This window comes from Phytophthora ramorum (genome assembly GCF_020800215.1).
Source record: "Phytophthora ramorum isolate Pr-102 chromosome Unknown Phyram_PR-102_s0002, whole genome shotgun sequence".
Lineage (NCBI taxonomy): Eukaryota > Oomycota > Peronosporomycetes > Peronosporales > Peronosporaceae > Phytophthora > Phytophthora ramorum.
In genome coordinates, this window is record NW_027150648.1 from 4,472,506 (window position 1) to 4,495,214 (window position 22,709).

The window sequence follows — 22,709 nt, forward strand, 5'->3', positions numbered from 1 at the left end:
TGGCTTATCTCAACCGGGCGCGTGTGCTGCTGACTCAGAAGCTAAGAGCCATCTTGGTCTTTGCCGCGTATATTACTTGGAGTAGTAGATTTATAACACTCCACTTCATTGAACCCATTATTCCCCGAAGGGCATCCTACAGGAATGTAGCCTACAGAGTCCGAAAGGGCTAATGCCTGAGCCGGCTATCACCATGTAACCTTCCCCACCTCCAGATAGGCACACGGCGACACTAGAAGGCGTTTCTGCTACGTCTTGTCTTGAAGCAAACTTGGACTGTGCTCAGCCTCGTCATGCAGGTCGCGTGACGTGACATCCGTTGAGCAGCTCTCGAGTCGACGCAGCATTCTCCTCGAGCATCACGTCCACGTTGGGAGGTCCGTCAAGAATAGCATTTTTAAGTGTGGCGGGTAGCTCCTCAGCAGTGAACAACGGGATGTTGGGACTCCTTCAGCGATCTTCTTCTTCTTCTTCTTCCTCCTCCTCCGCCTCCTCGCCTCCGCGGAGGACGGCGCTTACGCGACACTGGAGTTTGGAGACTGGACGAGTGTGCCTGACGGAGCGAAATGAAAAGTGAGAGCTTGCTGGAGCAGTGAAGCGCTGCCAGGGAAGTCTCGGGGAGTACCCAACAACGCCTTCAAGAACACCTTCGAATTGGCTGCAGACGCTGGGTCCATCAGAGCAATGTTGAAGGGCGTATATACTGCTGGACAATGCGTGCGGCCAGCAATGGCTAGATAGCAATGGTTAGACTTGAGAGAGCTGCACGGGCAAACCTTCCCAATGACTGGACTGGGCAGTCCCTCGTTAGTGCTTTATACTTCCCTACACGTTGTGAAACAGACAAAGTTCATCACATGAGAACAATACCCGACGTATCGGATTTCTGCTTCTGTCGTACACTCTGACATCGGGGAATGAGGGGGAGGGGGGTAAAGTCATGCAGTTGAGCATGCATATTTTTATAAAGTCGAAACCTTGCGCTGTCGATAGCAGGGCTGTCACTCTACTAGTACGATGTAGTACTTCGTCGTAGTATCTATTCGTGCTGTTTGAAGTAGAAGTCAACATCAGAGTAAAATGGTAGTTTGCATCTTACGAGTGATGTAATGCCCATATCCCAGATCTACCAAAGCGGTCTCACTTCTCGCTGCACTCCCAGCCAAGCATTTTTATTATTCCACTCGGAGCCATGCCAATACATGTAACCTATTAAAATCAACGTAGTCGAGTATCACTTTTGTGCTCCTCCTATCAAACTAGTTTTCCTTAGACCGACATATCAGTGGGGGTCATTCCAGCAGCGAGCCACTGCTTGAACTGTAGATCCTGCAATTGAGTGATAACCTTCGTTGTGACTTCACTAGTCGCTTTTTGTTTTGCAAAGCCAATCATCCGGGCCAGTTTTATGTCGCCGTCAAAACGCGTCCGGAGTTTTCTTGTCGAGCTTCGTCACGTACGAAAGCCACCCGGACTCTCCAAGAATTTCTGTCCTTCTTTGTCCAGCTTCAGCAGCTTGAAAACGTCGTCTCCATTTTCCCTTAACTTTGCCACAGCTCTTCCTCCAACTTCCTGTCAATCTCCTTCGTACGGTCCTATTTGTTGGCTGCGGTAACCATCTTCGCCACACCTTCATCACCACCGTAGTGCTTTTTCAGCACCACGAACATCAATTTGTCCGCGTTCTCTTTGTCCAGTTTAGTCAAATAGGCCATCCAGACTCTCAGCATTGGATTCTCAAGAACGTTGCCCCCGTCCTTGTTCGATAGCAGAAGCTTGAAAACATCGTCTGCTGTCTTCCCGTCACTCCGCCAATTTATCAACAGTACCTCCTCCAACTTCCGGGCAAGGCGAGACGTTTTATCGTCCTGCTGTGCCGCAATCAAAATCTTCGCTAAGGATGGCTCGTCGTAATATGTCAAGAGCTTGACCAAAATCATGCCATACGGGTCCTTACTCTGCCATCGGACGTAAGAGATCCAAGTCCTCAACATCGGGCTCTGAAGGAGTTTTTCACCATCCTTGTTCAGTTTCAGTAGCGTGAAAATGTCGTCGACTGTCTTGCCTTCCCTCAGCCATCTGTTCAGCAGCAGCAGCTCCAGTTTGTCTGCCATGACAATAGTGCTTGCACTATTCTTCGCACCTACAATCATCTTTGCGAGAACTTCGTTGCTGTACAGTTTCTTGAGGGACGAAAATATAACCTCGCCCGGGTTCTCCTTATTCAGCTGAGTAACGTAAGACATCCAAACAGGAGCCAGCGGGGTTTCAAACAGGTTTTCGCCTTTGCCATTCAGCTTCAGAAGCTTGAAAATATCGTCTCCCGTTTTGCCAGCGCTCTCCCAGTTCTGCAGCTGGGCCTTTTGTAGCTGAATAGCAACAATTCTCGATTTGAGGTCCTGCTTCGCCGTAACAAGCAACGCCGCCAGAGCCTCATCACCGTAATGACCCACCAGCGCGGAAGCCATCGACGTTGGAGCTTTCTCGGGGTTCTTCTTGAAGTTCTTGGCCACCGTGGTCGCCCACTTCTCAAACTGCGCGCTTTGAAAGAGTTTGTCGCCGGTTCCCTCAACCTGGAGGCTCTTGAACAACTTGTTTGTGGTCGCTTGATTGTTCGACGTCAACTTGTTCTTTGCAGCTTGAGCCATCTTCTTCGCAAACTCGTTGAAGACTCTCTCTTCAGAGTCGTCGTCGTCTTTCGTTGCCTCCAAGAAAGTCCTCAAGCTACGATAGCCTTGGAAGCCACGTAGTTGATGCCCTTGGGCACGATCCAACGTTTTTGGTTTGGCGACGTTCGACTCCGATGCCACCGAGACAGCGCCGACGCATGTCAGTAGAGCGAAAATGGCCAAGAGTATCGCGCAGCGACTGCGCGAACAGGGGCTGAACTTGGCCATCATGCTGGAAGCTGGTCCAGCGAAGTTCGAAGCAAATTGAGGAATGAACAGCTACAGTGCCACTAAGCTTCGAGCGCGACTTGCTTGTTAACAATTACGACCAATTTGTTACCGAGGAAATGCGATAAACACCAGCAGAAATCGGACTTTTCACCGCATGAAGGGGGATGGTCATAGTACCAACTAAGGCGAGCTCAGTCTCAACAAAGCTCATCGCGTTTGTCAGGAGGCATTCCGTGTCCATTTGATACATCCACCATGAATGTATCCCGAATGCGTGGAAATACTGAGAAGCTCAGGTCAAAGTACATGTACTTTGACGTACTAGGGTGAGAAATATGGTAGGTTGGCCTGGCTTCACATGTGGCTTCCCAATCTCACAATCCGATCCGGTACAACAGCAATATGTACATGTTAATCACACGTACAGGACATGCATGTAGGTAGGTTACAGGTAACCTACCTACTGGATCGGATTGTGCGATCGGAGTTTCTGGCTTGTTATCTCAGGATCGGACAATGCTCGCAGCTTTGCATACGTGATTCGAAACGAACTGTCAACGTGATTCAAGACGCCACATCACTCCACGTCACGTGAACATTCCCGACTGCGTCTAGATTCTACGGTAATGACTGCTTCGGAGTTGGGGGAGGGGGGTTAAATCACCAATAATCCGTTTTGAGGTAAATTCGCACCAGCAACAGTTTTTTGTTCGCACATACACAAACTGTACTGCAGTCACTACAGTTTGCAAACTGTGTAGTGCATAGCAACATGTATGTGGAGTTAGGAGGCTCTCATCGGTGCATTATAGAGCTTGCCCTCGGCTCGCATGATCCAACCAATGGCGGGCTGACAAGGACTTATGCACTGCTACCAGTCATCTCAATTCAGCTCTGGGTTGCACGCACTCCTTCTTCATTTCCCAATTGTGAAGCTGCCGACAACTTCCCCCATTGCACCACCAGTATTATAGTAGTGATTGCATCGTAGCTGATGTTTAAAATTGTAGGAGGCACAAACAGACTACCACGTTTGCAAGCACCCCTTACTGTTAGTTTAGTGTGTAGTAAAAATCACAAACTGTCTGCGGAGTACACAACCTGTTTGGTTGATGACAAATAAATCCGGATCTCGGATAAACCAGTTCGTCCGTAGCGATAAGTGAACAGAACAAAATCATTGCAAAGCACAATAGTCCCTTCGCAAAGATCTGAATGAAAATTGATTTGTTTAATATAAAAAGCCGAACTCCATGCTCCTCAAACGCTCTCACGTACTGAGATCGCGTCCTAGGTTTTCTTGTTGAGCTTCTTCTCATATCAAATCAATGTATTGGAGTGTACCGTCAATCGTTCTGGGTTGGCGAGGGGCCTCCGCTGGGATCGAAGCTGAGGACGGTTTATTTTGCAGTTTATCTATGATAGGAGCACGGGTAATGGATTGGACGTAATGCTTAGGGAATGAAGATTCAAGAAAGTATACTTCAAATGGATCAGGATAATCGACCCAGCTTCTTAACACCTCTCTGTGGTGATTCCCCATCTGTATTGCGGTTTTAAGCATTGACCTTACCGACATTGAGCGTGTAATATTCACTGTATGCGAGTAAAATCTTTACGTCAGTCGAATCGATGAGAACGAAAGTGAACTCCTTGGTGATAGAATCAGGTGTAACTCCTTGCTTCAGCCATTTCTTGAACTGCAACGCCTGCAACTTGCCAGCAAGTGTCTCCGCGCCTTCAGCCTTTATTAGGGAAGCCTGGTACTTCGCGTCAGCCAGCATTCTTGCGAGCCCCGCACCAGTGAACTGTTTCTCTAATTCCAAGATGACGATAAATTCATCTGGTTTCTTGCTGAACTGGTTCAGCCTAGTCACATACGAGATCCATGTCCTCAAATCCACGGTGCTAAACATCTTTTTGCCGCTGTTGCGTAGTTTGAGCAGCTTGAAAATATCGTCAGCGGTTTTTCCTTGGTTTCGCCAAATCTCTTCTTGTAGCTTGGATGGTGTACTTGCGCTAGACTTCAACATGAAGTAAGATACCCAAGTGTCGAACATCGGGCTCTGAAGGAGTTTTTCACCTTCCTTGTTCAGTTTGAATAACTTGAAAATGTCATCGATAGTTTTGCCTTCACTCATCCATTTGCTCAGCAGCACCTGCTCCAATTTCTTTGCCGTGGCACCAACGTTTGCACTATTCTTCGCCCCTCCAATCATCTTCGCGAGAACGTCGTCGCTGTACAGTTTCTTGAGGGATGAAAATTAACCTCGTCCGAGTTCTGCGCATTCAGCTTGGTCATGTAAGATATCCAAGTGGCAGCCACCGGGCTTTCAAACAGCTTTTCTCCTTTGTCATTCAGCTTCAGAAGATCGAAAACATCGTCTCCAGTTTTGCCAGCGCTCTCCCAGTTCTGCAGTTGTGCATTTTCCAGCTTAGTAGCAACAGTTCTCGATTGGTAGTTCTGCTTCGCCGTAACAAGCAACGCCGCCAGAGCTTCATCGCCGTAATGATTCGCCAACGTGGAAAACATCGACGTTGGAGCTTTCTCGGGGTTCTTCTTGAAGTTCTTGGCCACCGTGGTCGCCCACTTCTCAAACTGCGCGCTTTGAAAGAGTTTGTCGCCGGTTCCCTCAACCTGGAGGCTCTTGAACAACTTGTTTGTGGTCGCTTGGTTGTTCGACGTCAACTTGTTCTTTGCAGCTTGAATCATCTTCTTCGCAAACTCGTTGGAGACTCTCTCCTCAGAGTCGTCGTCTTTCGTTATCTCCACGAAAGTCCTCAAGCTACGATAGCCTTGGAAGCCACGTAGTTGATGCCCTTGGGCACGATCCAACATTTTTGGTTTGATGACGTTCGACTCCGATGCCACCGAGACAGCGCCGACGCATGTCAGTAGAGCGAAAATGGCCAGGAGTATCGCGCAGCGACTGCGCGAACAGGGGCTGAACTTGGCCATCATGCTGGAAGCTGGTCCAGCGAAGTTCGAAGCAAATTGAGGAATGAACAGCTACAGTGCCACTAAGCTTCGAGCGCGACTTGCTTGTTAACAATTACGACCAATTTGTTACCGAGGAAATGCGATAAACACCAGCAGAAATCGAAACGCAACAGCGCATCATGCCTGCCTGACTCAGGCCGACTCAGACCCTGAGGAGGCATTGCGACCATAGCCGATTCACCAACTGATTGCACAAGTTGAGTAGGTACGACTCAACCTACATGTAGGCTGAATTTCACAGTAATTTCATAAAAACTCCAATCCTCCAATCTGGTCTGGTCGGTTGGGTAGGTAGGTTACCTACCAGATCGGATTGAAGCTTCTGGCTTGTTATCGCAGGATTGGACATCGCAATCGGATTGGTGGAACGAACTGGATTCAAGTCACCGTCACACCACATCACACGTGAGCATTGCCAACTGTAGAATACTGTATACCAATAGAGGTTTTTAGTTGTTGGACTACCAACAGGTCTGGAGCAACGAAAAGCCGCAAAGTCCGTGGATAAATTACCACTCGATGTAATGATGCGATCAAATGCTACGCCATTATAAAGGGTGGGGTATTGTTGTTCCAAATGATGGTAAGTGGCCTTCTATTTGCTGTTATTGTGTGTGTTTTCCCCTACAGAAGCCTTTTGATAATATAACAGACGTGACCTGGTGTCATTCGTCTGTCTTGGTGGGGCTGAATCTGGTAGCTACAGCGTTTTTTCGTTGTACAATGGAGCACCAGCAAAACACGACCTGGAAGCAGTTCGGACAACAACGCGCGTTGTTTGGAACAACAATCCAATCCAAAATACCCTCAGTGCAAATCCAGACACAACTTCAACCACTGAAGATGAGCCCTGAATTTGGCGCTAATTGCGAGATAGTTACCACAAGAAACCGGGTCAAATTTCTTATTGGGTCTCGCTTTCGTTTTCCTTGTTGAGTAGGGTACATGTTTTCAACGAACAGTTGCCCATATTATAATTGTATGACTGTGCTCATAAATATCTAGAGCTGTCTAGTTCCTGTTCCTGGACTAACTCGGGACAAAAAACGAGATGATCCAAAATTATACGCCTCCGGATCTAGATCTTTCTTCTCGGCGTGGGGCCCAAATGGAGAGAGGAAGCTCACTTAATTTGAAAGTCATGCAGTTCAATACGAAGACCACGATACGAAGCTCTAGGACTCGTTACTATGCTCTTCGTGACTGTAGATGACGGAGCAGCACGGGTACATATTAATAGGATCAGGAACAAGCAGCACTATCCTGCAGTATAGCTGGATAATTACTCAAGTCGCACCAATTGACAAAAGGTACGAAAGAGGTGCTCCGTCACGACAGCATACCTGCAACACTTCAGATCCGCATCCAAGACGAGCTGTTGAAAACTAGCAGCGACAATGAGCCACAGAAAGGATTATCAATAAGGCAAAGTCTCCAGCGATACCAGGACTCTATAGTTACTTAGATAGAGGGCCTCTTAACCTCCCCCCAGTATCGCTGGCTATAAACGAAAAACATTGCTGGGCTAAAGCGCTTGATAGCTCCATAGCAAAATCGCACACGCACATGTCGAAACAGCAGGCGCTTGTGTGGAATGCACATCTGGGACCTAGAAAGTTGAAGAGAAAAAGAAAGCTGAGAAGCCAGGAAGGGGCTTAGGAGCTGAGATATCAGGTCACTGTACGACAATGGGCTTGAACCCGTTGTCTAGTAAATGTTGGTAGGAGCCGATGAGGTAGGGCTCTAACGTTCAATGCATTTAGTCTTCATTTTGAATCGCCACACGTACGAGTGCGCCTGGAACCGGTACAGGTTCCAACAGGGTTATGAGCCCAAAGCACGGGAGGTCATCGGATTCCATGATGTCGAAGCCGATGAAGTACACCAGCGATGGAGTGCCCAAGAATTGGGACGGCAAGGATTGGCAGACGTACAAGTGGGCCATGTTGACAGTGTTTGAGGAGAACAATCTGGAGGACATCGCGGACGGCTCGTTGACCACGGCAATGCTCCAGACATCTTCTGCAGAGAAGAAGGAGGACTTCAGGCTCAAACAAGTCAAGATTAAGCGCATGATAGGGACGTCGGTGCCTCCGGAGATCCTACAGCAAATCAGCGACAAGAAGACCGGATCGGATATGTGGGCGGAACTTTGCGACCGGTTTGAGGGTAAACAGAGTGAAGCGACTCGAGCCTACACGATTCGTCGCTTGGTGAGTGAGCTTTGGCAAATGAAGCTATCACCTGGAGCAGATGCAAATCTCCACCTGTGCAAGATGTTCAGTGTACGAACAGAGCTGACGAACTTGAAGTATACTATTGAGGATATGGACATGGTCGAGATGATGCTCGAGAGCCTGCCGTACCAGACAGAGTTCGAGAGTTTAAAGTCATCGATCCGCTATGGAGCAGATCCAAGTGTGTACACCCCAATTAAAGTTCGCGAGTTGATTCGTGCAGCTGCAACCTGACAGACTTAATTCCGCGGTAAACGGAGTTGGAAGAGCGGGGACCGGAAGCATGATGGTGGAAAAGGTGGCGATCATGGGAAAGGTGGTGACCACGGAAAAGGTGGCCAGCAAGGCAAGTCAAAGGGCAAGCCAAGGGCATGTTTTGTTTGTGGTAGTGAAGATCACCTCAGGGCAAACTGTCCGAACAAGGACAGCAAGCAGAATGGTGCTACTGGCTATGAGCAAAAGCGCAAACCGAAGAGCAACGTCACGATTCGTCAAATCGATAACGAACCAACAGATGCTCGTGATTATAATTTGGGAGTAGTTGCCGGTGTGGTGACTGAGCAACCGATGGATGAGGCTGCTGACGAACAGCAAGTTGATGCTGAAGTAGCAGAGCTACGTGTACAAGAAGATGCAGAGAGTGCTGGAGCAGAACCAGTTGACGGTGCAGCTGCTGACAATCTGGCGGATGCAAACCAAGGTGCTCCTGCAGAGGCACAAGGTCATTGGTGGTATTTCGATACAGCCTCTAACTCGCATGTCATTGGAGATCGTGCGTACTATGTGTCCTTTACAGGAGACACGACTGAGATGCAGAGCGTGCACGGCATCACGCCAAACTTGGCATCGCGCATCGCTGGAGTTGGGACTGTGGCAATCGTCACTGAGGTGGATGGTGAGCAGACGGTGGTGTACATTGACGACGTGTTTATATACCCGGTGATGAGTTCGGGTTGTTCTCGCCTGGGTTTGCACGTAACCAAGGATTTGAGTTTGCTGTCGACCCTGCGACGATGAACTTCCACGTCTCTATTGAAGGAAGGACGGTGATAGTCGCGACGCAGCATGACGCTACGTGGGGCTTCCGGGTGATGCATCCTTCGATCCCAGGCAACTTGAACATCGGTCCGGAGTGCCGAGCAGTGTGCAACTACACTGTGGCCGAAGGGGTGGCACCGCTGTCACTCTGGCACGAGAGATTGGGCCACACGTGCTCTCAATACCTGAAAACCATGGTTGATAAAGGTTTGGTGCGGGGAATGATGCTCACCCAGCGTCAACTGGACACATGTGATGCCTGTCATCTGGCGAAGCAGAAGAAAAGCAAGCATCGGAAGAAACTTGATCGCGCTCTCAAGCGACCGAACCAAGTTGTGTATGCGGACCTACTGATCCCAAGTAAGTCAAATGGTACTCGATTCGAAGCCGTACTTGTGATAATGGATGGTTATTCGCGTTACGTGACGGTGAAATTGCTGACGTCGAAGTCGAACACTAAGGTAAACCAGCACCTGAAAGAGTACGTTCTTTGGGCGGAGCGGCAAGCTGGTCGGAGTATGGGTGAAATCTCGTTCGAGGTGAAGCAAGTCCTGACAGATAAGGGTGGCGAGTTTGTCAACACCGCCATGGCAGACTGGTACGCGTCGCAAGGGATTGAACACATCCAGGTAGGACCCAAGAGTTCTCAGCTGAACCTTTGCGAGCGCACGCATCAGTCATTGGTGGAGATGACTAAGGCAACGATGTTACAGGCAGGATTTCCGGTTAGCCTGTGGCCTGAGGCACTTCGCAATGCAGCTTACGTAAAGAACCGGGTGTACAATAAGGGAACACAGGGAATCCCGTACGAGAAAATGTTTGGCATCAAGCCGGATGTGCATCAAATTCGCAAGTTCGGAGCGTTGGCATACGTGCACGTCCCTGTGACGCCAGGACGCCGAAAACACCACAACAACGCAAAGATTGGCTACGTGTTGGAGCTATTACGTGGATGTCGCGCCGGCAATCTATCATCGCGCTGTCCACGGCTGAGGCTGAATACGTGGCCGCGTGCGAGGCGACCATGGAAGCTCTTGCGATGAGGAACATCTTGCAGGAGATTATGCCGTACAACTCGATTAAGTTGCAACTCGGCATTGACAATCAGGCTGCATACGTGATGGCTACGAACCCCACGTACAGCCGTCGAACTCGGCACATTGAATTAAGATGGCACTATGTGCGCGACCAAGTGGAGAGAGGAGCCATCAAGTTGCACAAGGTGAAGGGAGAGGCCAATCCCGCCGACACGTTCACGAAGCCTTTGGAGAAGAAACGTCTCAAGCGACTGCTCCTGGACATTGGAGTTGGCGCTGCTGATTAAGTCGAAGAGTGATCTTCGAGGAGGGCGTGTTGGAATACACATCTGGGACCTAGAAAGTTGAAGAGAAAAAGAAAGCTGAGAAGCCAGGAAGGGGCTTAGGAGCTGAGATATCAGGTCACTGTACGACAATGGGCTTGAACCCGTTGTCTAGTAAATGTTGGTAGGAGCCGATGAGGTAGGGCTCTAACGTTCAATGCATTTAGTCTTCATTTTGAATCGCCACACGTACGAGTGCGCCTGGAACCGGTACAGGTTCCAACAGCTTGTGGCACAGCAAGTATAATAATTGCTGCAGTTGCGACCCACGCTACTGGTAGAGCAGGAATAGAGCAAGAAATTAGTGTATTTATATTCCTCGGTCGGGCCATCATTAGGATCCTGAGCATTTCACCCTGTCTGAATGACAATGTTTGACAGTTCTAACTGATAATAATTAATGAAACATAAAGAACTATAGCCCCCACGTGTCGTGCAAATGGAATTGTCGAGGTATCACTATCTCTTTCAGCCATTATTCAGCTTTAACATTAGAGAATATGGCAAGTTGAGATCAGAGAATAAATTGCGAAATGAGATTAACGTTAGAGGTCCTACAGCTCAGCCCACCTACCAAGGACCCATTGGGCAGCTCTTGCGTTTTACCTTCCTTCCTGCGCGCTGCTGCTCCTCAAATAGTTGTTCCTGCTCCACCACTCATGGTTGTCGCCGCGCGCCACTTGCCCAAGGCTGTCGCTGCTTACGTCGAGTTGCTTCGGCGACACATGTCTTGCCTTGCCATTCGCGGGGGCGTCCTGTACACGGAGACCAGCTCTCCGATTGGCGTCGACATCGGCTTCGGAATCAACAGCAGGATCGGTAGATCGCAGTGTCGTCTGGATCCTAGCGCCTTGGGCGCTCAATAGAGAAACACCAGACCAGCCGTTTGTATTTGGATCTTACAAGCAGTGTATCGTAACTGTTTATGGCCACACTCCAGATCTACCAAAGTGACCACACTCCGGCGACGTTCAACTAGTACTCGCTGCGTTGGCCTTAAAAAAGTCGGAGTAGTCGAGAATTACTTTTGTGTTCCTCGTATCAAACTGAGCCAATAAAATGTTAGCCGATACTCTTTCGGGAGTCATTCCAGCAGCGAGCCACTGCTCGAACTGTAGATTCTGCAATTGAGCGATAACCTTTTCCGTGGCTTCACTAGTCGCTTTTTGTTTGCAAAGCCAATCATCCGGGCCAACTCGATGTCGCCTCCAAAACGCTTCTTCACTTGCGAGACCACGGCCGGACTTTTCTTGTCAAGCTTCGTCACATACGAAGTCCACGTGCTAAGTTACTTCCTTCTTCGTCCAGCTTCAACAGTTTAAAAATATCATCTTCATCTTTTCCTTGACTTCGCCACAGCTCTTCCTCCAACTTCCTGCCAATCTACTTCGTACTCACGCCTTTGTTGGCTAGAGTAACCATCTTTGCCACACCTTCATCACCGTAGTGCTTTTTCAGCACCATGAACATCCATTCATCCGGGTGCTCTCTGTTAGCTTGTTCAAATAGGAGATCCAGACGTTCCCAAGTGAACTCCCGAAAATTGTATCTCCCTCCTTGTTCAATTGTAGAAGCTTGAAAACGTCGTCAGCTGATTTCTCAGCGCTCAACCAACTTTTCAACGGCACCTCCTCCAACTTGGCACCGATAGATCCCGTAGCAGAACTCCAGCCGTGGGTGGAGTATACACTTAGTTGTTCTGGGTTGGCAAGAGGTCCTTCACTACTGATTTAGTTAGGGTATATTTTGCTGCTAATCTACGATAGTACCACCAGTAATGTTTCGAAAGTGCAATGTCTAACGGAATGAAGAGTCAAGAAGGTATAGTTCACGTGGATGAACTGTACTGTTCTTTAAGCAAATAACTGCGTAAGCAACCCGGCTTCTTACAATCCCTCTCTCTCTCTCTGGCGATCGGTTATATTGCGGTTAAGCAGTGACCTTACCGAAATTGAGCTTGTAATAGTCGTTGTACGCGACGGAAATCCTTAGGTCGGTTCGAGCGAAAGTGAACGTCGCGGCGATAGAATTAGGTGTAGCTCCTTGCTTCAGCCACTTCTTGAACTGCAACGCCTCCAACTTACCAGCAACTGACCCCGCGGCGCCTTCAGCATTTGTTAGCGAAATCTTGTTTATCTTCTCAGCCAGCATTCTTGCGAGCGTCATACTAGTGAGCTGTTTCTCCAATTCCGAGATGACGACAAACTCATCTGGGTTCTTGCTGAGCTTGTTCAGCTTAGTCACGTACGAGACCCATGTGCTCAACCCCGCGGCATCAACAATGTTTACGCCACTTTTGCGCAGTTTGAGCAGCATGAAAACGTCCTCAGCAGTTTTTCCTTGACTCCGCCAAATCTCTTCCTGTAGCTTCACGGCGATGGATTGTGTGCTTGCGCTAGTCTTGGCCTTGGCAATCATTGACGTCAGCCCAGCTTCACCGTACTGCTCCTGCAGTTTCATAAACATCAACTCGTCTGGGTTTCCCTTGTTCAGGCTGGCCAGATAAGAGCTCCATGTATTCAGCACCGGGCTCGCAAGAATGTCGTCACCTTCCTTGTCCAACTTCAGTAGCTTGAAAATGCCGCCCGGAGTTTTTCCACCGCTCTGCCAATTTTTAAGCTGCACCTCCTCCAACTTCCGGGCGATAAAAGGCGTTTTACCATCCTCTTTTGCCACAACGAGCATCTTCGCAAGGCCTGCCTCGTCATAATGCGCCGAAAGTTTTACCAAAAGCAGGTCATATGGGTTCTTACCCTGAAAATCAACGTAAGAGATCCAAGTCCTCAACATCGGGCTCTGAAGGAGTTTTTCACCTTCCTTGTTCAGTTTGAATAACTTGAAAATGTCATCGATAGTTTTGCCTTCACTCATCCATTTGCTCAGCAGCACCTGCTCCAATTTCTTTGCCGTGGCACCAACGTTTGCACTATTCTTCGCCCCCCAATCATCTTCGCGAGAACGTCGTCGCTGTACAGTTTCTTGAGGGATGAAAATATAACCTCGTCCGAGTTCTGCGCATTCAGCTTGGTCATGTAAGATATCCAAGTGGCAGCCACCGGGCTTTCAAACAGCTTTTCTCCTTTGTCATTCAGCTTCAGAAGATCGAAAACATCGTCTCCAGTTTTGCCAGCGCTCTCCCAGTTCTGCAGTTGTGCATTTTCCAGCTTAGTAGCAACAGTTCTCGATTGGTAGTTCTGCTTCGCCGTAACAAGCAACGCCGCCAGAGCTTCATCGCCGTAATGATTCGCCAACGTGGAAAACATCGACGTTGGAGCTTTCTCGGGGTTCTTCTTGAAGTTCTTGGCCACCGTGGTCGCCCACTTCTCAAACTGCGCGCTTTGAAAGAGTTTGTCGCCGGTTCCCTCAACCTGGAGGCTCTTGAACAACTTGTTTGTGGTCGCTTGGTTGTTCGACGTCAACTTGTTCTTTGCAGCTTGAATCATCTTCTTCGCAAACTCGTTGGAGACTCTCTCCTCAGAGTCGTCGTCGTCTTTCGTTATCTCCACGAAAGTCCTCAAGCTACGATAGCCTTGGAAGCCACGTAGTTGATGCCCTTGGGCACGATCCAACATTTTGGTTTGATGACGTTCGACTCCGATGCCACCGAGACAGCGCCGACGCATGTCAGTAGAGCGAAAATGGCCAGGAGCATCGCACAGCGTCTATGCGAACGAGGACCGAGCTTGGCAATCATGCTGGAAACTGGTTCGAAGCAAATTGAGGAATGAGCAGATACATTGACTAGCGTCTCGATGGTTGTGCCCACCTCCGCATTGGATTGGATTGTAAGATTGGTGTTTCTGGCTTGTTATCACAGGATCTGACAACTGTCACGTGATCCAAGGTAACATCACGTCGTACGCCTTGTTGTCGTTTTCTTCCAATGGCGAGTGCGATATTGGCAACTTACAGTTTAAATTGCTTATATTAGTGTTGCCAGTGAAATTGGTGCCGGTTCGGCCCTCCTACGCACTTGACAACAGCAAACTTGCAGTATGGACGACTGCACACCATTATCTTGTCATTCAGCACCAGTCGTCCGATCATGTTGTCCACTTAGTCATAACTTTATATATGTGCTTTATATATGTGCTATGATGTCAACGATGTATCAATCGGCTTCGTAGACATTTCTGAAACTTTAATGTAGGCACTGCCCCTCATCTAAGCGTACGTACAACTGCCTACGATGAGGCCTGTCAATCAGGTTGCTGTATTGCGCGTCGTTCCGCAGAGGTTACAATAATTGATTGTATTTTGTATTTATTGCACCGTCCTGGAAAAAAATGTCATAATACTTATGTCGTACGGGTATTAATTATTATTTCCGACCCCTGCAACAGACAGACGCAGTTCACCGCACATGGGTATTCCTAAAAGAAATACTACCTGACTAAGCACGCAGAGTGTTAGACTGGTAGGATTAATAAAAACTATACAACACGTTTGCAAACACCAGTTACAGCCAGTTGGTGTGTAGTAAACTTCACAAACATGTCTGCGAAGTATGTTAGTTATAAGAGAAAGCTAGGAATACATGTATTGTTTTTTAAAAAGCTACTCCATCACCACAAGGGGCTGTCTCGATCACTTGAAGAGGCTGATCCTCCTGCACCATCTGTAGCGAAGTCAAGCATTCCAGTACCGGTAGCCTACGCAGCATCAGCTACTGGACTTGGCTCTGGGGATGAGCGGGTCACGCAAGCCCATGATCAAGCACATAAAAGTCGTCGGTGGTCCCGGCCTCCGCGACCGAGGTTTTGCTGTCCGGGTCACTGCTGCACTGCGAGTCCACCACGAACCTGTGCATGGCCTCTTGTAGTTGTAGTGGATGAGTACGTCTGCACCTTCTCGAGCGTGGACCGAACGAGGTGCTCATGCTGAGCGCGCTGCACATTCTTTTAAAGGTCTTTCGGCATGCGCGGCGTGAACACGTTGATGTACTAGTAGACCTGCTGGTACAGACGCGGCCGCAGGTTGTGACCCAAATCGATCAACTCCAGGGAACACGAGCCGCCTAAACGTGAACAGAAACGCTCTCTCTCCTGATACGACTTTCCTGTGGCAAGACGGAGGCGGTTAAGATGATTTTGGAGATGGGCATTTACGAGGTCGCCGTATATACGCTGTCCTGACAAAGGTTGGCTTAGAAATCGACTGTCCGTCTTGACATAGAGAAAGCGGTACCTTAACATACCATTTCAGTACTGTTCTAACAACTGAAAGGAAACTAATCGCTGTGTTGGCCAGAACTTCTCGTATTTAAACTCTTGTTGAATACACGAAATGAATTCTAAACTCAGCGTTGACATGCATCAAGGTGTAGAGTTCTCTCCAAGCGTGGATATTATAAGGACAGCGTTAGAGCGGTTTCTGTATGCCTAGGGAAATTCTGGCTTATCCACGATCCGAGGATATTTTTTACAACTTTACCTACAACTACCTCTATTGCACAGATTGAAATTGTTGTTTGAAAAATATAAATTGGTAGGCTACAGCTGGAGGTACCATATCTCCGAGAGCGCCCTTACCTCTCGAAACAGCGATACATGTGCAGGATTCTATAGTTGGCAATACTTACGTGACGTGTGGCGTGACGGTGACTTAAATCACGCTGGCGATCCGTTCCGCCAGTGATACGAGTAATGTCCGATCCTGTGATAACAAGCCAGAATCTCCAATCCAACATTCCGATCCGTTCCACAGTAATTTCATAAAAATGACCGTAGCAACCTCCTGGCAACTGCAAATTGCACTACATGTATCACTGTGATGCACAGAACTCGTCTATGATCGCCCCACCTCCTGGGGCAACCATGATGTGTGATGCGGTATTCCGTCCGATTTCTGCTAGTGTTTACCACATTTCCACGGCGCCGACGTGGTCGCAACTACAGAGTAACCTGAATTAAATGTTATATGAGACCACTGATACATTGCTATGAGGCTGATATGAAATCTTGGTAGTGAGCGAAATATATGGTGTAAATGTGACTCCTGCCGAAAGCTAAATCTGATTGCCCATTTGGCAGATTTGATACTGTCCAGTGAGGTCGGAAGACGCTCGTGATTGATGTCTGAGTAGCTTTCTCTTCTTTCTCGCGACGTATTTCTTCGCGCCCTCACGACTTCAACTTTCGGAGATTTTTCAGCAGCTTTTTCAGCAAGAACAGGGTGTTCTACAACCAGCACAAAAAATCACCCTGCATGCCATTTGTTCCAGGAAGACAATCTTGACGCACTCTGTAACGGGGTTACATGAAGAGTGCCCGTCACTCTTCCGAGTTGGGTACATGGTGTATCCAACATCACTGACACGCCCAACCACCCATACATAATAACAGAAAGATCAGTGGACAGTGCAAGCTCGACTAGAATGTTTGACTCACGGACTTGGAATTTTGATTGAGAGAGCAACGAATGAAGGGAATACAACCCAAGCTCAATGGATGGACGTAGAACTACAGCAGCAAGCCTCACTCAGCATAGAGCAACTGAACCTCCACTCAACGGAACTCTGGAAGTAGCTGAATCCACTAAATTACGGGGGACTGAAACTCCTAAAAATGTGCAGCAAAAGACGAATGAAATTCCTGACGCGAACTATAGTTGTAGCCCACGTGTACGCGAACGAATTGCTGCAATTAACTGGAGATGTAGGCCAATTCAACCAACAGACGACGACTATCGAGTATTTAAATGTTCTCTTCGCGGTGATGCAAGATAACCCAGGAATCAATGCGGTTATCCACCAGGATGAAACAGTGGGACTTTGGACAAAGCTAGAGGAAATCCTCGCATCAAATTCAAACCAAGGGTTGAGGGAAATGGCCCTGAGAGTGAACCTTCACCCCAACATTAGAAGAATGAATAGTACACGAACAAAGGAAAAGCAGCCGGACGGCGACTACTACAGCGAACTACACAATGTGGTGACTTTATTTGATGTACCACCGATAACTCGGAAAAAAACGACGCGGACCCACAACGAATTTAACGATAATAACGCAAAACCTGAGAGGCAATCCAGAAGACACTGGATGAGCGGGTGGTGTGATGTAGGGAAACTCATATTTTGGGTAAACCACCCATTCTGGCTCAGCTAAGTACGTCGTACCTAATCGAAGTTCGCACCTAAGCGGCGGACTCGGCGAGCACCAAGACTCAGCGAGCAACAGGACTCAGCGAGCGTATTCCAATTGAGAGTTATTCCTAGTGGGAGAGGATAAATCAGGAATCGGAGCGACGGGTTGGCCGAGATCCATAACGACCCGACTCGGCAAAGGTCAACTAGGAAGCTGAGCGAAGGGTCGCAGGGAGATCTATTCACACAGCACCTTGCGCTCGAGGAAGTCCTAGGAGTATACAAACTCCAAGTGAACGACGGTTCACTAGTTCCCGGTCTTGGGAAACGGTTGACTTAGACAACGTAGTTTATAGACTGATATATTTATAGTTAGTTACCTAGAGATCGTCTTGCAATACAATTCCTAAGTCAACTATAGTTTATCCTATATGTTTTATGTATGGGTGGCTGTGAGCCACCACCACGTGTCAGTGGTGTTGGGTACACTATATACCCAACCCGGAAGAGTGACGGGCACTCTTCAGGTAACCCCGTTACATCCTCCCCCACTTAGACTCGATCTTATCGACCAATCGGGGCGAGCGGGAAGCTTCTCTTACTTCCTCGCTCAGTCGATAACCATCGACAAGAGGCCGAGCGTTTCCGCTCGCGCTCTCCGCTCTTCCGGAGCACTGGGGCATTCTCAAACGTGCTCCCTGGCCTCCACGTCGGCCTGGCAAGATGCCTCAGAGGAAGACACCTTGCGACGCGAAAGCGTTCAAGACTAAGCCCGCGAGGGCGAAGTCAAAATCGGCCAAGCCTCGCGGCAAGGCCTCCGCGTTGGGGGAAGCCGTTGATGCGGCTTCCCAGGCGATTTATTCGCCTGGCGACGCGTCCGTATCCGCGTCTGCGAACACGCGCTCGCGACGCCGTGGTTCGACCGATGTACCACCGGACGACCGTCCAAACCCTCGGTTTGTACATCGGGACCGAAGTCCCGGGTCGCTGAGCGACCTTGAGCACTGCTTCTCTCCTGGAGCAGTCTCGCACGACGAAGGTGACGCGCCAAGTCACAAAGGCGCGTCTGAAGACGTGTCCTCGGTCCATGGGGACCTGAAAGGAGATGGGGACAACGTGCCCAAGTCTCCTGCGGACACTGTGTCCACGAATGACAGCGCCGCGGGTGGCCAGAAGGACGGCAACGCTAAGGCAGCGTCGCCAGCCAAGCGCTTGACGCTCGGCGAGGGTCTCCAGCGAGCCCGTGACGCCAAGGCCAAAGAGGCCGGGTCGAAGAAGCGAATCGCTTCTCGGTCCCCTCCCAAGGGCCGGACTAGGGGGCTTGATGTTATCAAATCCCTGTTTGAGTCCTCGGAGTCGAACTCGGAGGATGAAGAGGGATAGGTACATGTCCCGGAGGAGGTCGCTAATGCGCTCGACGAGCAGCAAGAACGCCTCCAGGAGGCCCGGATGCGCCAGCGCCTCCCGCCTCCGGCGCCGCAGTCAACTCCTGGCGGGGGTGCTTCGGGAGAGAGTGGAGTCCACACCCCAGGGCTACTTCCGCCCCCGATGAGAACGGGTTCTCCGTTGTTCCTTGAGAGGCTCGGCGCCCCTCGTGGCCTCATTGGAGGCCCCCCCTCCCGAGGCGCGTATGAGCGCGACTTGATCCAAAAGGTGGACTTGTTCACCGAGGATATTGAGGCCGCTCGGTGCGTCCTCCTGGCTCCGCATCGGATGCCGCTCAAGGAGTTCACCCCCTTCGCAAGAAGGGTGAGAACAGGGGTGGTCTCCACCCGGTGTGGGTTACCCTTGGGTCCAACCCGAGAACACTTACACCGTGGCCCAAGCGGAAGACCTGTTCTGGCGGTGGGTTGGCCTGCGTGGGCATTCCGCCCAGGAGCTCGATGAGCTCAAGGAGGATCGCCTGCTGCATCGAATCCTCGATCAGCGCGACCTCCATTCGGTTTGCCCACCTCGTGAGTAAGCGGAAGCTGTACTCCGAGATGGAAGGACTGAAGCGTAGAGCTCAGTCCGGCGCTCGAAATGAGCGCGGGTACGGTGTTCATGCGTCTGCCACCGTACCCGTCCGTCGGCTAAGAACCGCGGACTACTTACGAAGCTGTCGCTGCTTCTGTTCCCAGATCGCGACAGCCTTCGGGCAGTCAGCCTGGAGCCGCTCGATCGGCTCCCATGAGTTCTGTGACGAGGGATACCCTCGCCACTTCACCAAGAGCTGGCGCTTCCTTTGGCGGCGCCTCTCACGGAGCACACGCTCCACGTGGTAGTGGGTTTCCCATTACGGTCGAGGAGGGCCGGCGGAGGCCTTGCTCGACTATGCGTACGAGGCTCCGCCACAGCGTGAGCTCCGAGATCGTCGGCGCGATCTCCCGATCAGTCCGTGCTGCTTCAGCAGCAGGAGATCCACGATCTCCGTGATCGAGTGTACACTCTGGAGATCGCATTGGGTCTCGGCCCTGGTGGGCAGGCTGCCGCTCAGTCGGGAAAGCCGGGTCTCTTCCCCTCCTTCGTGGGGATGTGGACCGACTGAGCCAGAGTGTGGGGATCTCCACTCCCGGGTCGATCGTCGTGCGTCGTCGTACGACGTCGACTGTCTTCGCGACGAGGTGGCTCACCTCCGTTCTGAGATCCAGAACCGGCCGAGCTATCCGGGCTATCGGGAGCCGCAGTCCTATGCGTACTCCCAGCCGTACTACGGTTCCTACCCGTACGGCGGGGCGTCTTCGAGGTCACAGGCTTACGCCTACGACCAGTCCCCTGCGCCGGCTTCCGCGTGGCGGTCGCCACAGCGGGAGGCGGGCGCTCGGTTCGAGGTGGTGAACTCGCCACCTCAGAATCCCCTTTCGCTTCCTGCGGGGGATCAGAAGCCTGAGGGTCGTGGTAGCGCTTCAGACGACCCACATAAAACGTCGGGTGGGTCGTCATCGACTTAGGCAAGTCGATCGTGTAGGCGGAGCCATGCCTGCTCAGGACCTCAAAGGGTTCGATAAACCTGTGCTTCAGCTTATTGCTGAGCACGGAACTGACCGAGTTTAGTGGTAGGTTCCTAGTGTCGAGTAGGACTAACTCGCCCACTTTAAACACGTTTAAGTTTCCTCTTCCATGTCGGTCAGAGTACTCCTTTTGTTTATCTTGGGCGGCGGCCATTGTGTCGCGCACCCGGCTTATCACATTAAGCCTGTTGTCGACAAAAGTCGACAACTGCTTCTTTAGGGAAGCCGGTGTCACGTCTGACACCTGGGAGGAAAGAGCTTTCCGATCCTCTCCCCCACTTACGACCGAAGCCGCGGTGTCACCACGAGTGAGTGGCACCAGGGGGTTTCGGAGCCCGTTGAGGTAGAACGGGGAGAACCCCGTGGACGCGTGTACCGCGTTGTTGAGTGCAAACTCAACCATCGGCAAACTGGCCGACCATGCCGGGAGATTCGGCACAGACACTGCGTAGAGTGTCTTCGAGGACGCGATGACGCGCTCCGTCTGGCCGTCCGTCTGCGGGTGGTCGGCCGTGGACATGAGCAGCCGTGTTCCAAGCAATTGGAACAGCGTTTTCCAAAACGCAGACGTGAACCGTGGGTCACGGTCAGAGACAATAGTCTCAGGGAGGCCATGATAGCGGAAGACGCCATCCAGGAACAGCCGTGCAGTCTTTCACCGGTGACTGAGTCAGCCACCGGAGCAAGGTGTACCATCTTGCTCAAGCGGCAGACAAACACCAGGACGCCGGTGTTGCCCTGGGCATCAGCCGGCAGTCCGAAGACGAAGTCAAGACTCATCGACTTCCAGCAGTCTTCCGGGACTGGCAGGCTCTGCAAAGGAGCCGAGGCATGACCAGCAGGTTTCACTCGCTGGCATGTCTCGCAGGTCCTTACATACGTGGCGACCCACTTGTACATGTGGGCCCACCAGAAGACCTGGGAGACTGACAAGAAGGTCTTTTCGCGGCCAAGGTGGCCGCTGGAAGGCACATCATGCGCCTCCTGAAGTATGTCATACTTCAGATCCTCGTCGTTGGGGACGACTATCCGCGGAGGATCGGCCGGATCCATGCGGTAGTGGAGGAGGCCATCGACCCACGCATAGCGATGGAGGCGGGCACGATGGCGGGGCGTTAGCCATGCATGCTTGGCCTCCTTGCCAGCGGTGAGGAACCGCACGATGGGGGAGAGATTCTCATCATCTCGATACGCCAGGCGTATCCGATCGTACAGATCTGTCGTAACCCGACTAATGTGCGCGAGCTCATAGTCGGGTCGACGGGATAACGCGTCGGCAAGCACGTTCAGCTTGCCCGGCTTGTATTCGACGCGGAAGTTAGTCGTGTAGGAACACGCAGAAAATCTCACTACCGAACGGTATGAGTCCCACCAACAACACACGCTTCCCTCGCGAAAGGTCAGCGAACGTTGGATCAACACCTGAAGACCAGGAACGATCCCTTACACCGGGTTGGTTGTAAGCGCCTCTGTATACCAAGGTTGAGTTCGGTCAACCTTAAAACCTGCACTACTAGCCACGAGCGAGGGCTAGAATGCAATATTGCGCTTTCGCGCGAACCCCCGCAGTCCCTCAGAAGTAAGGGTACCGGCAGTCACGCCTAATACGGGTTTGCCGAGGGTAACCTCGGCGGGTAGTGAAATACACTTGGGAACACTCGGGTTCCACCAATATATAGGGACCGACACTCCTTGTCGCCCCTAACTCTCGGCCACTCCTATCTCTTGGACTGACCAGCAACAAACTCTCGGTTCAATGTACCTCAAGCTCGCTGACAGGCATCCCACGCAGCCGAGCGTATCCAGACCCTAAGACAAGCTAGCTAGACTTACCGAAGACGGACTTGACCCTTGTGGCTTGTGGGGAAGACTGCTGATTTATTTCTCTTATCCTACAGCTCTGGGAGCCTCTGTAGGTCATCATTTGGCTAGTCCTATATCTCTATACAAATATCAAGTGTAAACAGATCTCTGTGGGAAATCGTATAGCCGGCTCTACACAGCCGAGGGTACGACACGAAATGGGTACAAACGAGGCTTTTAACCTCGGCCGGGGTTTTATTAGACCCAGCCGAGACCTCGGTCACTATTGTTCCTAG

At 50.6% G+C, this 22,709-nt stretch overlaps 3 protein-coding genes across 3 annotated transcripts; all 3 read right to left on the minus strand.

Moving 5' to 3' along the window:
- Nucleotides 1-1,595: 1,595 nt before the first annotated feature.
- Nucleotides 1,596-2,900, minus strand: KRP23_2839 (RxLR effector protein; the record flags this gene model as incomplete). The annotated part of the gene is made up of 1 exon (XM_067895821.1): nucleotides 1,596-2,900. One exon carries the CDS (start codon nucleotides 2,898-2,900, stop codon nucleotides 1,596-1,598), a length of 1,305 nt encoding a protein of 434 aa, XP_067750193.1.
- A 2,215-nt stretch (nucleotides 2,901-5,115) lies between these two features.
- KRP23_2840 (RxLR effector protein) lies at nucleotides 5,116-5,862 on the minus strand (the record flags this gene model as incomplete). Its single annotated transcript, XM_067895822.1, has 1 exon — nucleotides 5,116-5,862. The coding sequence occupies one exon, from the start codon at nucleotides 5,860-5,862 to the stop codon at nucleotides 5,116-5,118; it is 747 nt and encodes a 248-aa protein (XP_067750194.1).
- A 7,553-nt stretch (nucleotides 5,863-13,415) lies between these two features.
- Nucleotides 13,416-14,159, minus strand: KRP23_2841 (RxLR effector protein; the record flags this gene model as incomplete). Its single annotated transcript, XM_067895823.1, has 1 exon — nucleotides 13,416-14,159. The coding sequence occupies one exon, from the start codon at nucleotides 14,157-14,159 to the stop codon at nucleotides 13,416-13,418; it is 744 nt and encodes a 247-aa protein (XP_067750195.1).
- Nucleotides 14,160-22,709: the final 8,550 nt, after the last annotated feature.